Source organism: Lepisosteus oculatus, chromosome 6 (assembly GCF_040954835.1).
Source record: "Lepisosteus oculatus isolate fLepOcu1 chromosome 6, fLepOcu1.hap2, whole genome shotgun sequence".
In the NCBI taxonomy this organism is placed as follows: domain Eukaryota; kingdom Metazoa; phylum Chordata; class Actinopteri; order Semionotiformes; family Lepisosteidae; genus Lepisosteus; species Lepisosteus oculatus.
The window spans coordinates 49,054,843-49,068,830 of NC_090701.1; the positions used below are offsets into that span (position 1 = coordinate 49,054,843).

At 36.7% G+C, this 13,988-nt stretch overlaps 1 protein-coding gene across 1 annotated transcript in view; it reads left to right on the plus strand.

Moving 5' to 3' along the window:
- xkr4 (XK related 4) overlaps positions 1-13,988 on the plus strand; it is a 117,684-nt gene that overhangs the window by 68,004 nt on the left and 35,692 nt on the right. The window contains exon 2 of the mRNA XM_006633920.3: positions 13,309-13,508. Coding sequence (XP_006633983.2) covers positions 13,309-13,508 — 200 coding nt within the window. The remainder of the gene's footprint in view (positions 1-13,308; positions 13,509-13,988) is intronic.

Below are 13,988 nucleotides of genomic sequence, written 5' to 3' on the forward strand. Positions count from 1 at the left end.
TTAGAGTACAAGCAAAGACGTTCCATGTTTGGCTCATCTTTCAAAAGCTTCACCTTTCTAAAAAAAAAAACACTGCTGCCCACATTTAATCAAAGAAGCTGTTAATGTGGATAATAATAATGCAGAGAAATAATATGTTTTTTCTGCTAAATAAATCCATAGTATATTTTCCTCTTTATAGTATAATATTCTTTTAGTTAATGCCAGTCTGCACAGCAAAGAATACGTCATTAGCCTCAACCTGGTTAGTTTTATAGGTCAGCTGTTTTCTGAAATTGGCAGCTATTTCAGAAAACTATTGGTCCCATATGAATTGACATTATCTGATCAATAGAGAGAATTCTGGTTCTTGAAAGCCGAAGAGTACTTACAATTTAGTCCAAGCTGATCTGTATATCAACTAATTTATCAAATCACCTATTAATATTCACCACACTGGAATTTTTCCAGAACTTTAGAAATTGATGGTTTAATGATGACCTACAGAACCTAGTGGACTGGGACTCTCTAGGACCAGGGAGGGAGATCTCCTCTTTATAGAATAACGGAAAGGCATGTGCTTTGATTACAGACACAAACATAATACTATCAACACCACCGCCATTTCCACTACTGCAAATATGAATACTAACAAACAGTAGCAGTATAGCATTTGTATGCTGTGTATGTTTAATTCCTCACTGTGATTAATTTTATTTTAATAAATAACATCCAATACACAACTTCCAGTATTTGGCATAAAAATAACAAACAAAAGTCTGTTTATACCTTAATTTGAGGATTAAAAATTTACTTGCAATGAAAAATTAGAAATTACTAAATACTATAATTTACTAACTTTACCCTTACCTTATTCCGTTTGTCATTCTTTTACCTTCTAAATTGCCCTCTGTCGAACACAGTTTGGATTTATATGCCATTAAATTGATTACGTTTATAATACATGAAACAATTTTATGCCATTAAGTTATTTATTTTTGTAATACAAACAAGCAGGTGCATTGTTTTTCTCATTTAAAGGATTAAATTTTACATACGCAATCCTTAACTGCTATTTTGATTTTTTTCATTAAAAACATAAGACTGAACAGCAAGGCACTGTTTTAAGCAAATGAATTGCACATAAAATGTTTTGTAGTGTGAAGTGGAAATTAAGTAGAGCCCTAAGCTACAGACACACTAATTGGGATCCTTTTTTAATGTTGGTAGCTTGCCTAAATATATTCTCTTCTAATGTTGTAGAACTTCTTAACAGTTTAAAGTTGTTCAAATACCCTTAGGTTGGAGTGATATACAGTATTCTATATTTTTTTGGAGTTTTGGGTTGTTGCCTGGAAAATCAATAAGGTGTATCTTTGTATCATTTTATTTCTAAATAGTGTCGTTTCAATTCCAAATATTGTTATACTTACAATGCACAGTGCACAGATATGTACAATATGGATCCAAATTTCCAAAGTTCACTTTAATTTAGCATTAATAAGCTGCTTTGCTGAAGAGCATGTTGGCGTCAGGTGTCTGAATGCGTTAATTTGTGGAGATTTGAAGCTGAGAAAATGTTGGGGTTACCAGCTGAAGAAAGATATACAGTAAGATGTGAAACTGATTTCTTTCTTCACAAAGACTTCTTTTGGTACAAGACATTCCATGCTTAAGCACTTTTGAGTTATGGCAGGTACAGGAGTTAACTGATAAGAGATTCCAAGTGTGAGCTAGAGACTCCCTAACCATGGGAAGCAGAGACCAGCCACTAAAAGTGTTCAAGGTCTGGAGAATGTCCGAACACAGGTGACCTCCCACCATTATCATAATAACAATTTGCGTCAGAAATGGCTGAAATTTGCTATTTAAACTGGAGCTTTACAACGATTCTCTGAACACTTCTTTGATCTTATTGTTCCTTGCATGCAATAAACTCAGTTGTTTAAATTTCATCTCGGGATCCAGAACTTGTTTGTCTGTTACAACACCAGCCATGCCTAAAAAGGTATATTATGGTGCAGTATGTTAACACATGAAGAGTTTTATTTTTATCTCTTTAAAACTAAATTGGTGATTTACAAGGTCACAGTGAATTGTTATCACATTTTTAAGGATACAAATTGTGAACATGACAAGTTACTAGTAACATGCATTGGCAATATGCGTCATCACCCTTTATATTTCTTTCATCACTGTGTTGTTCAGATCTGTCCCTGAAAATCTGACAAAGCAGAAATGTTATTGTGGCATTCTGTTATTCTGATGCCCACTGCTTTGTCTGCACTTCAGCAAAATACTGAAACTTGCTTTCTTTTGGGGCAGCTGTTCTGACTGCTTGGCATTAAATGTGTTGTTGTTTAGTTTGTCTGGGAAGGATCATAACTACAGTACTTCAAATACTTATCCTGATCTTGTCATGTTCCGGAAGTTTCTCTTCATCCTTAATACTTTAAATAGAAATTTAAAGATTTTTTACAGCTACTTTCCCTGATGAAACACAGTATTGACAAAGATAATCAACTTATTATATTAACCTCATATACAGATTGACATTACCCAATAAACAGGATTAAAATAACAAACGTAGAGCAAACATACAGCAAATAAACAGTTTATAACATTTTTAACACATAGAAGTGTGAACAATTAATATTTTCATATACTAATAGTGAAAAATTAAAATGATTCCCACCCACTTTTATGTTGATCTATGCACCTAAAAAGGAAGTTGAAACACAAAATGTAATAATGTTTTGTATATTCAAAATGTGAACTACAGTAATAATAGGCGAAATATCTTTGTTACCAAAAGAAACTATTTTTTTTTATCAGCAAGATTGTCTTCTCTCAAAAGTAACAATTTTAGAAATGAATTTTGACATATTATCATTAATGAATGTCTCTCTGGATTCATTTTATATTAAGATCAAAACCAGAAAACCAGAGTTTAGATTGCTGATCTGTTAACTAATTCAGTGTCCTTATAAGAAAGATGTTGTATTGAGTTGTTGCATCTCAAGAGGTTATTTAACAATGTTAAATGAAAAAAAAGTGAATGCAGTATGATTCATATATACTCGTATGATTCGTATAATACTCTTCGTATGATGTCCCAGATTATTTTATTTTGGTATCTCTTGTAGTCAGAGATGATTGTGTCCCATGACCAACTAAACTATGTGTCCAGAGTTGGCTGATGCATCCAATCTAGGATAGACAAGAGTCTGGTGCTCTATGGAACTCATAAGAGAAGTTTGGGAGGAAGGGTACTGTAGATCCTAGTCTCTCACCCGAATCTCACACAAAGGACTTCCTATCTTGCATCTTTCTCTCCCCCCAATAGTGTTGGGGTGCCTATTCTCTTGGATTCCCTAAACTAGGAGAGTCACGCCCAAAACTTCATTGGTGGACTCTCCACCACCACCAATGTGCAGGCCCACCTGGATGATGTGACAGTAGCCATAGTGCACCAGTACGATCACCACACATCAGCTATTAGTGGGGAGGAGAACAGAGTGATGAAGCCAGTTCATAGAAGGGGATTATAAGAAGGCCATGACTGGTGAACACTAATGGGCCAGGACACCAGGGTAACACCCATAGTGATTTCTAATGACCACACAAAACCAAGGACCTTGGTTTTATGTCTCATCCAAAGAACAATGCTTTTTTACAGTACAGTGTCCCCATGACTCACCCCAGGGTGAGCACCCCTTACTGGCCTCTCAAATACCTCTTCCAGCAGCAACCTCAGTTTTTACCAGGAGGTCTCCAGGTACTGACCAGCCTCACACCCGCTGAGCTTCAGTAGGTTGAAGGGTGATGTAGCTGCTGGGTCTATCTCACCTCTCTCACACACTCACTACAATGTTACCAAACTACAGAACTGGACATGTGTTTCTGAATTGTTTGGGTGGTGCTGGGCTGTCATCAACCTTTTGTATAATCAGTGTCATGTTGCATAAGATTTATATATGGATCTTGTAACCAGGGGGTTCCTTTTAAATGTATGTCATTCAGCATGTCTTTGATGTATCTTTTTGTCAGTAAACCTAGACATTATTAATTGGGGCCTTTTGATTGACACGGTAAAGATGTAAAGGTGAACAAACATCATTAATATTTCATAGTGTGATTGATGCAAGCTGGACGTTTATTAAACAGTGATGAAATATTTTCAGGGAAACCTAATAAAAATATTAGTTTTTGTTATGTTTGAATGCATGAAGGTATACTTGACTAATTTTCCAATGTAGACTACATTGGTGTCATACTGTAACTGGAGCTATATACAGTATTTTTACACTTTGCCCTCTTTATCCATGATTTGTAAAAAAATAAAATAAACTTGTCTTCCATGGTGAAAAGGTTTTGCTTATAGTAATCTAAAAAACAAAAAGGTTTACATTTAGATATTTTTTTACAATATTCAGATGAGATATTCAATGGCACATAACTTTAAGTTGTGTTATTTTTTAAATTAAAAATGTCTGCTTTTTCAACTTAAACTGGTTAGGTCTCAGAGGAGAAAATTCTGTCTGAGAAGTCTTTGTCTTTGCCCGATATCTTTCTGGTACAATAAGATAATTTTATATTTGATATTTTTATTGATATTTTTTTCAAAATTTTCCGGAGAAATGGTAATGGAAGGTCCAATACGTTTCCTTGGGCTGCAAAGCAAGACAAAAAATTCAGTGTAAACAAGGTTTTAAATTAGAGTTTTCCTCAATGTGTATTTTAGAGTAAATACCACCCTTTCAAGTTAGATTATGTTAAAAACATGCAGTTGTGATGAGTTCAGTGGTGTTAATTAGCTCTCCTCGAGTCACAGCACTACACGGAAATGTCTTATGACATTCTCATTCTGCTTTTTTGTGGATATAATATCTATATAATGGCTGCCTTTGACTTGATGTGTGAAAAAATGGAAAGAGAAATCAGTAATAGGATCAGATGAAAGGTAATATTCTTACCGATATTTGCTCACTATTTTGTTCACCTTACTTATAAAATTAAGAACAGGTGCAGTTACTGAAAAGTTTCACATTGATTTTTGCAAAAAGAAAAGATAGCATTAGATATGATGACAACAATATCAATACAAAAGGCAATCACTACTCAAAGGAATGTTTACTGTAATTTAGGGATTTATTACTTACTAAAAAAATAAAGGTAGCATGGAGGTCATGTGTATATTATGTGCTATGTGCTGGTGGATTATGTGCACAGCGTAATTAGCTTTTTTCTCAAAAGCCTAAAACACAGATGTCCCAAATCTCCCAGCGCCTCCAGGCATTTCCCTATTGTTTTTTCACATTTCAGCCATTGTAGATATTCAACCATTTTCTAACCGGTTTAACCAATATAAGGCCACGAACAAGCAGAAGCCTATCCTGGCAAGTAACAAGTACAAGGCAAGATGAAAGGAACACCAGTCCAGTGCAGGACACATATACAGTACATATACACACCAGCACCAGCTTAGCCAGAAGCCAATGACACTATATTACCAGCATGTTTCTGAACTCTGGAAAACTGGAGCACCCAGAGAGACACATGTGAACATGGAGAGATCATATTCACTCCGTGCGGACAGCAGCTCGGGAATTGACAGACAAACGTTATGTTGTCTCATATAAACCCTGTTACGACCATGACCAATCACAAGTAGAATTAAGAAAAGCTCCACAGCTAATCAAAACAATGGTCAACAGGGATGGTCATTTGGTTGAAGCATTGCCACTCAAACAAGAAGAGAACATTCCTGCCCCGAAGTACTGGTACGACTAGCATGAAGAGAGCTTTATTTTAGAAAAGAATGTTAAATTGCGGTTTCTTAAGTTGACCTGTGTCACAGATCCTTGCGGAATTAAAATATCTGACTGAGTTTCTCAGACTGACTGGATGACCGTCATCTCTAGCTTGTAAATTTCTCATAAACTGTTCCCTGCTCTTGCGTTTTTCTCAGATGTCGTTGCACCCGTCACTTTACAGGTCTTCAAGCTAATGTCGATGACAGGTGCTATCTGGCTTCCTCTCTCCCGCAGTGTTAACAATTTCCATAATTCCTCGTGAGAGCTGGGTGGCATAGTTTCATTCACTGGCGTGAATGCAGTGTTCAGGGTGCCCTGCTCCACCATTCACCTCTTAAGCGTCTTTTGTTTCATCACACGTGTTAAAAACAAGTGTATACTGCCGTGCTTTTCATGGCTTATGAATATGAATGAAAACAATGAAAACCTCTGTTTAATGAGTTTCTTTCAATATCAGTGTTACTGTGTGTGGTTTGAAAATGATTTGTTGACTGATACAATATCTACTGAGTGCTGATTCGGCAAGAACTTCACACATTCTTAATGTCTAATTTTAAAGTGGTGTAAGTGATCTCTTCATGATTTGCAATAATACTGTCTTCATTATCAAGCCTTTCTGTAAGGGATATGCTACAGTACATTCAGTTTGGCCTGAGTTTGGGATTTTAAAACATGTGACTTAAGTTTCAAAAGATGTGACTGAGCATCTCATATGCTTTTTTCAGCTATAGAGAGAAGTACCTGTATGCACTGTACTTTAACAAAAGTTGTACTGTAATTTGATATTTCTGAGACCCTTCAAATGTAAAAAAAAATACTTGCTTGTAAACAGTAAAATGTTAAAGCATTCTAAAGACACGAAAGGGAAAGGTTTTATTAAACTTGTCAGTCTAAAGACTTATGCTGTATTAACAAATAATATATAACACATAACATTCACAGAAACAAGCTTAGCTCTACATCATTACTTATAAATATTCAGAGACTTGTGTTTTGCATAGATTGAGGTGAAGGTCTTACAAACGTTGACAGTTTATATTTATGAAAATGGTAAATGGCTCTCGTTTTCATATGTTAAAAGGAAAGTACTGTATAACTACATTGTATTTACAGTATGCTTTCCTTTTTTTAACAAATCTTAAAACACTTTTGGCCGACTGCCATACGCATATCACATATTGTTTTAGGTTTATTAAAAGAATTATAATTACATTAGACAAGTGACACTTCCAAATCTAGCCCTTAACTCATTCTGTATGTCAACTCATTATAGTCTGGTTCCTACAATGACAGCCCTGGCCTCCTCACTGCTTCATACTTTATTGTTATGAATTCTGCTGTGGCTGCATTGTGCACTCAGCAGACTATTCACACAACAGTATGTGTCTGTTCTTGTTCTTCTTTACATGCTTCTTGCGTGTGCTTTGTCTCACCTTCAAAGGGTCAGGATTCGACCTTACATTTGATGTGCACAGTTGTTTTCTCCATTAGAATCACAGCTACTGTAGTCTTCCCAAAACAATCCAGCCTGTTATGCACTTTTCTGTTGGTGATGTTATTCAAACCAAATACATATAATTGCTGGCCTCTCGTAAGTTAATGTTATTTACATCAGTGGGGATAGCATAATTATTAAATTCTGTATAACTTTTGTTTTCAAAGAGTAATAAAACAGAGCACAAAGAGTAAGTGATATTGTTATAAGCATTCAGAGTCTAAAGTATCAAAGGGCCAGACAAAGTGGGGAGGACAGTGGAAAAATCTGACAAAGGCCTTCGTCTATCAGTGGAGGATTTACGGCTAAATATCCATCCGTTCATAGTCAACAAGCTGTTTAATCCTTGTGAGGTTCAGGTCAACTGCAGCCTAACCTAGAACCACAGAGCATGAGAACACCACACGTTGGACGAGAAATGACAGGGCACTTGCAAGCCCATAGAAACAATTAAGACATGCAAGTTAACCTTTGCAGCTTGTCTTTGAAAAGTGGAGGAAACTGCAATACCTAACGACAAAAAAAAGTGCAAAGAGGGAAAGAACATGCAAACTCCAATCACAATCAAACTCAGTACCCAAGAGCTGTAACTACTGCGACCTCAGCTAAACATTATATATATATATTAATGTTACAACAAACCCTGTTTGTTTTTTCAATTATCTCAATGGAATTACAGTATATTCATTTGAATGTTCATTGGTTGATGGTCACAAACTGGGAGTAGTGGGCATCAGAGATGGAGAATGGTTTATACCAGTACAATTCTCACACCACACGTCCTACCTCTTCTACTGCATGACTTCTAATTGATCTGATAATATTGATTGATAATATTTGCTTTGTATTCTCTCAACTGTTAGTTTCTGATATACTGTACATTAACATTTTTGATATTTGTGTTCAGATACATGTATAAAAAGTATTATTTCATTCTCCATATATTTTCACAGATTTATATTTCTTTTTTTCGGAAAACACTGAGCTTGAAGAAGCTTTTTCTGAAAAAAGGCTAAGGTGTGTATGTTAACAACTCTCTAGACAACATGAGATAGCAATAACAAACATGGAATGGGTTAAAATATGGAAAGTGTAGAAATGATCTCAATGAGTGTTCAAATTGTACAAGTTACAGTACTTGTAAAACCTCATTCAGAATATTGTGTACAATTTTTGTCAGCACTTAACAGAAAATATATTGTCAGAATGTGCTTTTAAAACTGAGAATAGAAGAAACTTCTTTAGACAAAGTGTTGTGGAATTATGGTTAAAGTTACTTTGTTATGTTATAAGAAACAGTATTAATATCCTCATATCACTTAGCTGTTTGCAGGCAAAGGACCTAAACAGCCTCCTGTTATTTATACTCTTTTTATATATTCTTAAATATTTTCACACACAAGACACACAAGAACTTGAATTGTTTCAATTAATATGTGAATTAGTCCCTCTGCATATTTTCTTACTATCGATTAATCGAATAATATCCAGAACTATATATACCTGTACATATATTGGTATTTAATGTGTTTTTGAATTTGTTACTTAACACAATGCATACTAACCCTGTTAATTCTGTACTTGCCAGCCAGAAAACTAGAAAACTATAGTGGGCAACTTAATCTGCAGGATTTTTGCAAAAAATATTACTTGCTTGAGTATATTGCTAATACCCATAATATAAGGTAGATATACTGTATGTAAACTATAATGCATTATTGGGAATTCCCAATTATTTTTAATATCAAATGAATGCTTGTCATTAAGCCCCATGAGAATGACATGGTTCCATTTTATCTTTTAATTATGTGTTCCAACCTTCCACATAAAACAGCACGCAGGAAAAGTAAGCTTTCATGATGCTTTCCTCATGATGATTCCTCACATCTCAGTGCATTGCTGTGAATATATATATTTAGCATTCATGTAAAAATGAATGTGATGTTTGACAGTGGGGGTGGGCTTTAACCTCAAAGCTCCGTTTACTTTTTAATGTTAATACATATAAAATAATCATACTGGAGCATTTAAATTAGGTCTTGCTAGCATAAATGTGTTCAATATTTTCATAAAATATCAGTGTCACCATGAGTAACTTACAGGCTGTAGATATTGGTATCGGTTAGAAGTCCTGAATTAATCCATCCATTTTGCTTTATCCAATACAACCAACGAGCACAAGGTGAGAAACTCTCTGGACAGGAAGCCAGTCCATCAGGCAGGAACATACACACTCATAGCAGTTTTCCCAGAAGCCAATTGACCTACAGTACCAGTATGTTTTTGGAGTGTGGGAGGAAACTGGAGCACACAGAGGAAACTCATGCAAAGACGTGGAGAACACAAACACCCTGCACAAGATAGCACCAGGTCCAGAATTCAACCCAGGACCCCAGCGCTTTACTACCATGCTGCCCTCATGCTAATTATTTCTTCTAATGCAAATATACTTAAGCATATGTATAATTTGAAAATATAAAACAACTTTCCAGTCCCCGAAAATGTGAGGCAACCCCACAGCATATACAGTATAGTATCTCTCTCTACCTGTTAGTAGAGATGGTTGACTAGTTGATTAAATATGTTGGGTTTGCAAAACATTGCACTATTACTACTAATAACAACAATCCTTACACTTACAGTATATAGTGCTTTTCTAGACACTCTACTTAAAGCGCTTTACAGGTAATGGGGACTCCCCAATGTGTAGCTCCACCTGGATGATTTGGTGGCAGTCAGTGTGCGCCAGCATGATGAGCACACATCTGCGGTCACTGGGGAGGGGAGGGAGTAAAGAAGCCAATGGATTATTAGGAGGCCATGATTGATAAAATAGATAGATAATACTTTATTAATCCCGTAGGGAAATGTATGATGTCAATTCATGAAATCAGAGGGAAATCTGGCCAGGACACCAGGGTAACACCCCTAATCAGTTCAAGAAAGCCCCTGGGATTTTTAATTACCACAGAGAGTCAGAACATCGTTTTTTGTTTAATCTGAAAGCTGGCGCCTTTTTTACAGTATAGTTTCCCCATCACTCTACTGCAGTTAAGAGTTCAAATCTTCTCTCATCTGCTGACATATTCAACAGATATTTGCAGTATCGTATAAGTGCTTTATTACAAACTCCATGTGGGAATTAAGATGGGTCTGTTTTAATAATAATAATTGCTAACACTTATATAGCGCTTTTCTGGACACTCCACTCAAAGCGCTTTACAGATAATGGGAACTCCCCTCCACCACCACCAATGTGCAGCATCCACCTGGATGATGCGACAGCAGCCATAGTGCGCCAGAACGCTCACCACACATCAGCTATCAGTGGGGAGGAGAGCAGAGTAATAAAGCCAATTCATAGATGGGGATTATTAGGGGGCCATGGTTGGTAAGGGCCAATGGGAAATTTGGCCAGGACACCGGAGTTGCACTACTCTTTTCGAGAAACGCCCTGGGATTTTTAATGACCACAGAGAGTCAGGACCTCTGTTTTACGTCTCATCCGCAGGACGGCGCTTGTTTACAGTATAGTGTCCCCGTCACTGTACTGGGGCATTAGGACTCACATAGACTGCAGTGTGAGCACCCCCTGTTGGCCCCACCCTTCCAGCAGCAACCTTAGTTTTTCCCAGGAGGTCTTCCATCCAGGTACTGACCAGGCTCACACTTGCTTAGCTTCAGTGGGTTACCAGTTGTGAGTTGCAGGGTGATATGGCTGCTGGCTATGTATATATGGCTGCCGGCTTAATGAGCTGATTCATGGCCAGTGCCTCCCATCTTAGCCATTGAGCTAAGTAGTTAGCCATTGCAGTTCTTCCAAAGTCACTGGTGGCTTCAAAGTGCAATCTCTTACCAGTTATGTCCTTGTCTATAGCCTGGGTGCTAAGTTTGAAGGTACAACCTGATCTCCGGCAGTGTTTGAGTAGAACAATACAGCTTCCATTTCTTAATGATCATCTATACAGTTCCCAGTGGAATATTCCATGTCTTTGAAAGTGTTTTATACTCTTCGCCTAATTTGTGCCTTTCTACAGCTTTACCTGAGTTGTTTTGAAAGCTCCTTGGTCCTCCTTCATGGTTGAATCTTTACATGAAATTCACTGACTGAGGGACTTTAAAGAGATCTAACCACTATCTACTAATATCCACTATTGTTGCATACAGACATCTTAACTGTGCAACTCAAAGCAATTTTGTACCCCTGAACTAAATTACTGTAGGTCTACCATAGTAAGGAAGATTAAAATCTTATGCAATCAAAATATTTTAGTTCTTTTGTTTTTTTGTTGGTATTTGCTGCAATTTGACTTCTTTCACCCATACAATGGCTCAGTTTTGTGTTAAAATATTCATTTTAAAAATGTGTGTACTTCTTTTGCATTGCATGAATAAGGAAAACCGCTGAAAGGGGGGTGAATACTGTAGATACCAGTATCCATAGGTGCTGTTTTTAACTCTGAAGCACAGACTTCCAAACTGCATTTTAATATAGCGAAGCTCTACAAAGACCTTTGTACAAAAAGATTTAGACACAATTTAAGACTGTGGAGACATGTATAATGCATTGCATATGCATTTGCAAAGACATGTACAGTATGTGCAAATGTATAAACTAGTGTATACGAGTATAAAGAAATACTTTTTTCCAAACAAAAATAGACAGATTTTGAAGTCAGCAGAAGGAACATTGTTATTATTATTTGCTTAGTAGATGCCCTTTTCCACCTCAACTTACTATTTATATATGAAGCTTACATTAAGATAATAAAGAGGTCATGCTTTCTTTAGACCCCTCACTTTAGACCAGGGCTCCTCAACACATTTAATCTTCTGGTTTTTGTTCCACATAGCTTGTCTAATTATTTACAGTTGCAGAATTGTAATACTTCTAGCGAAGCTCATAGAGGAGATATATGTAACCATACCCATAATGAAGACCCTAAGAAAGATACTCAATGGGTGGCAGGAGTCTGGAACAAACTGCCAGCCATTTAATGGAAGCCAGTTCCCTTACAAACTCAAGACAAGAAGTGGCTGGAAGAGAACCTCCGATCAATAAGCTACTTAGAAAACAAATAAGCATGGCGAGTTAAATGGCCTGCTCTCCTTTCATTCTCATGTTCTGTGCTTTCACTTGATTTGAAAGAGAAGGTTTAGCAGAACAAAGGCATTGTGCTGGTAGAATCATTGTAATCCCCAATCTCTTGGTGCAAATAGATTGATTTGCTATTACTGCTGAAAGATAATCTACGTGGGCCTTTAGCTGGAAGTCAATATTGCCATCCAGTTGGAATTGGGGTCTATTAATGCTGGTCAATGTGACTCTCAAGGCCAGCGTAAGCATCATTTGTTTACATTAAGTTAGAAGCTTTAAAAGATACACCTTGGGACGCATAAATCCTATACCTGCCTCATAGCACTGGTTGGCCTTAGAGAGAAGCTATAAGGCCATTTATTGGAGCATTTATATACACTGGAAAGAGGTTCCCAGTTCTCTGTAGAGTGAAAGTATAAAAAATGATAACATAACAATAATTCTAAGATTCAGGGGGATATGGAGATAATTGTGGAGAAGCTGTACTGATGTACTGTGCAAGGCTGTAATTTTATACACCTTGGAATATTAATCATACAGAAATGTTAAATTGTGACTTGTCTGTACTGGGGAATGTCTTAAATGTGTAAGTGGCAGTTTCAGCACAGCATACAGCATCACTTCATTGATGATGCCAGTTTCTGAACCTAAAAGCCTGGAGCCTATTTTTTTCTGCTATAGATGCTGAAGATGCTATAGTATTGATAATTGTAATAGTGGCAAGTTGTCAGTGGCTGCCAAGATTGAATAGTAATCTGTGTACACTTTAACTTGCGAAAATAGTTTGGTGTTGGAGTACTGTTTATTCTAGTTTATTACAAAATTGTTATTCTGAACAAATGTAGAAATTACATACAATGTGTATAACATAAAACTGCTGCAAGTATCATGTTGAGAAGGTCAATTCGTTTGTTTTATAGGTATTTCCACACTATATACCTTGGCATACGGAGCCGTCGGAGTGGAGATCATGACCGGTGGCGCTTTTATTGGAAAATGGTGTACGAATATGCGGACGTCAGTATGCTGCATTTGTTGGCCACCTTTCTAGAGAGTGCTCCCCAGCTTGTTCTGCAGCTCTGCATCATCATCCAGACCCGCAGGTTACAGGCAATCCAAGGTAAGAATAATGTGTATCAGCTCTTCCACAACACATACACCTCAGCTTTCTTAAAGATTGATTTTCAATTATAATGCAGCGCTTTCCCCTATAAATAAGTTTGGTTATTTACAGGGGAAAGATTGTGGTTTGTTTTAGTTGATTATACACATTCTGCATTTTAAACAACCTACTGTAGAAATTTGGAATTTGACATTTGGAACCTACTGGGATTTGGAATGAACTCGATTGCTTATAATGAAAGGCATCGACACCAGATATGTTTCTTAAATGAACTCAAAACAGTGTTTCAGTAAGCACTCTTGTGGTATTTTTTTTTTTGGTTAACCACTATGTTTCCTTAACAAATGTGAGATAGTCCCTGGGAACCACTGACAGTGGGGCTCAAAGGAAGACCACAAAGACACTGACTAAATTGGTTGACTATATTAAATCTGGAATCAGAAATTGTAGTGTTAATGGATTGGGATGTTGGACATG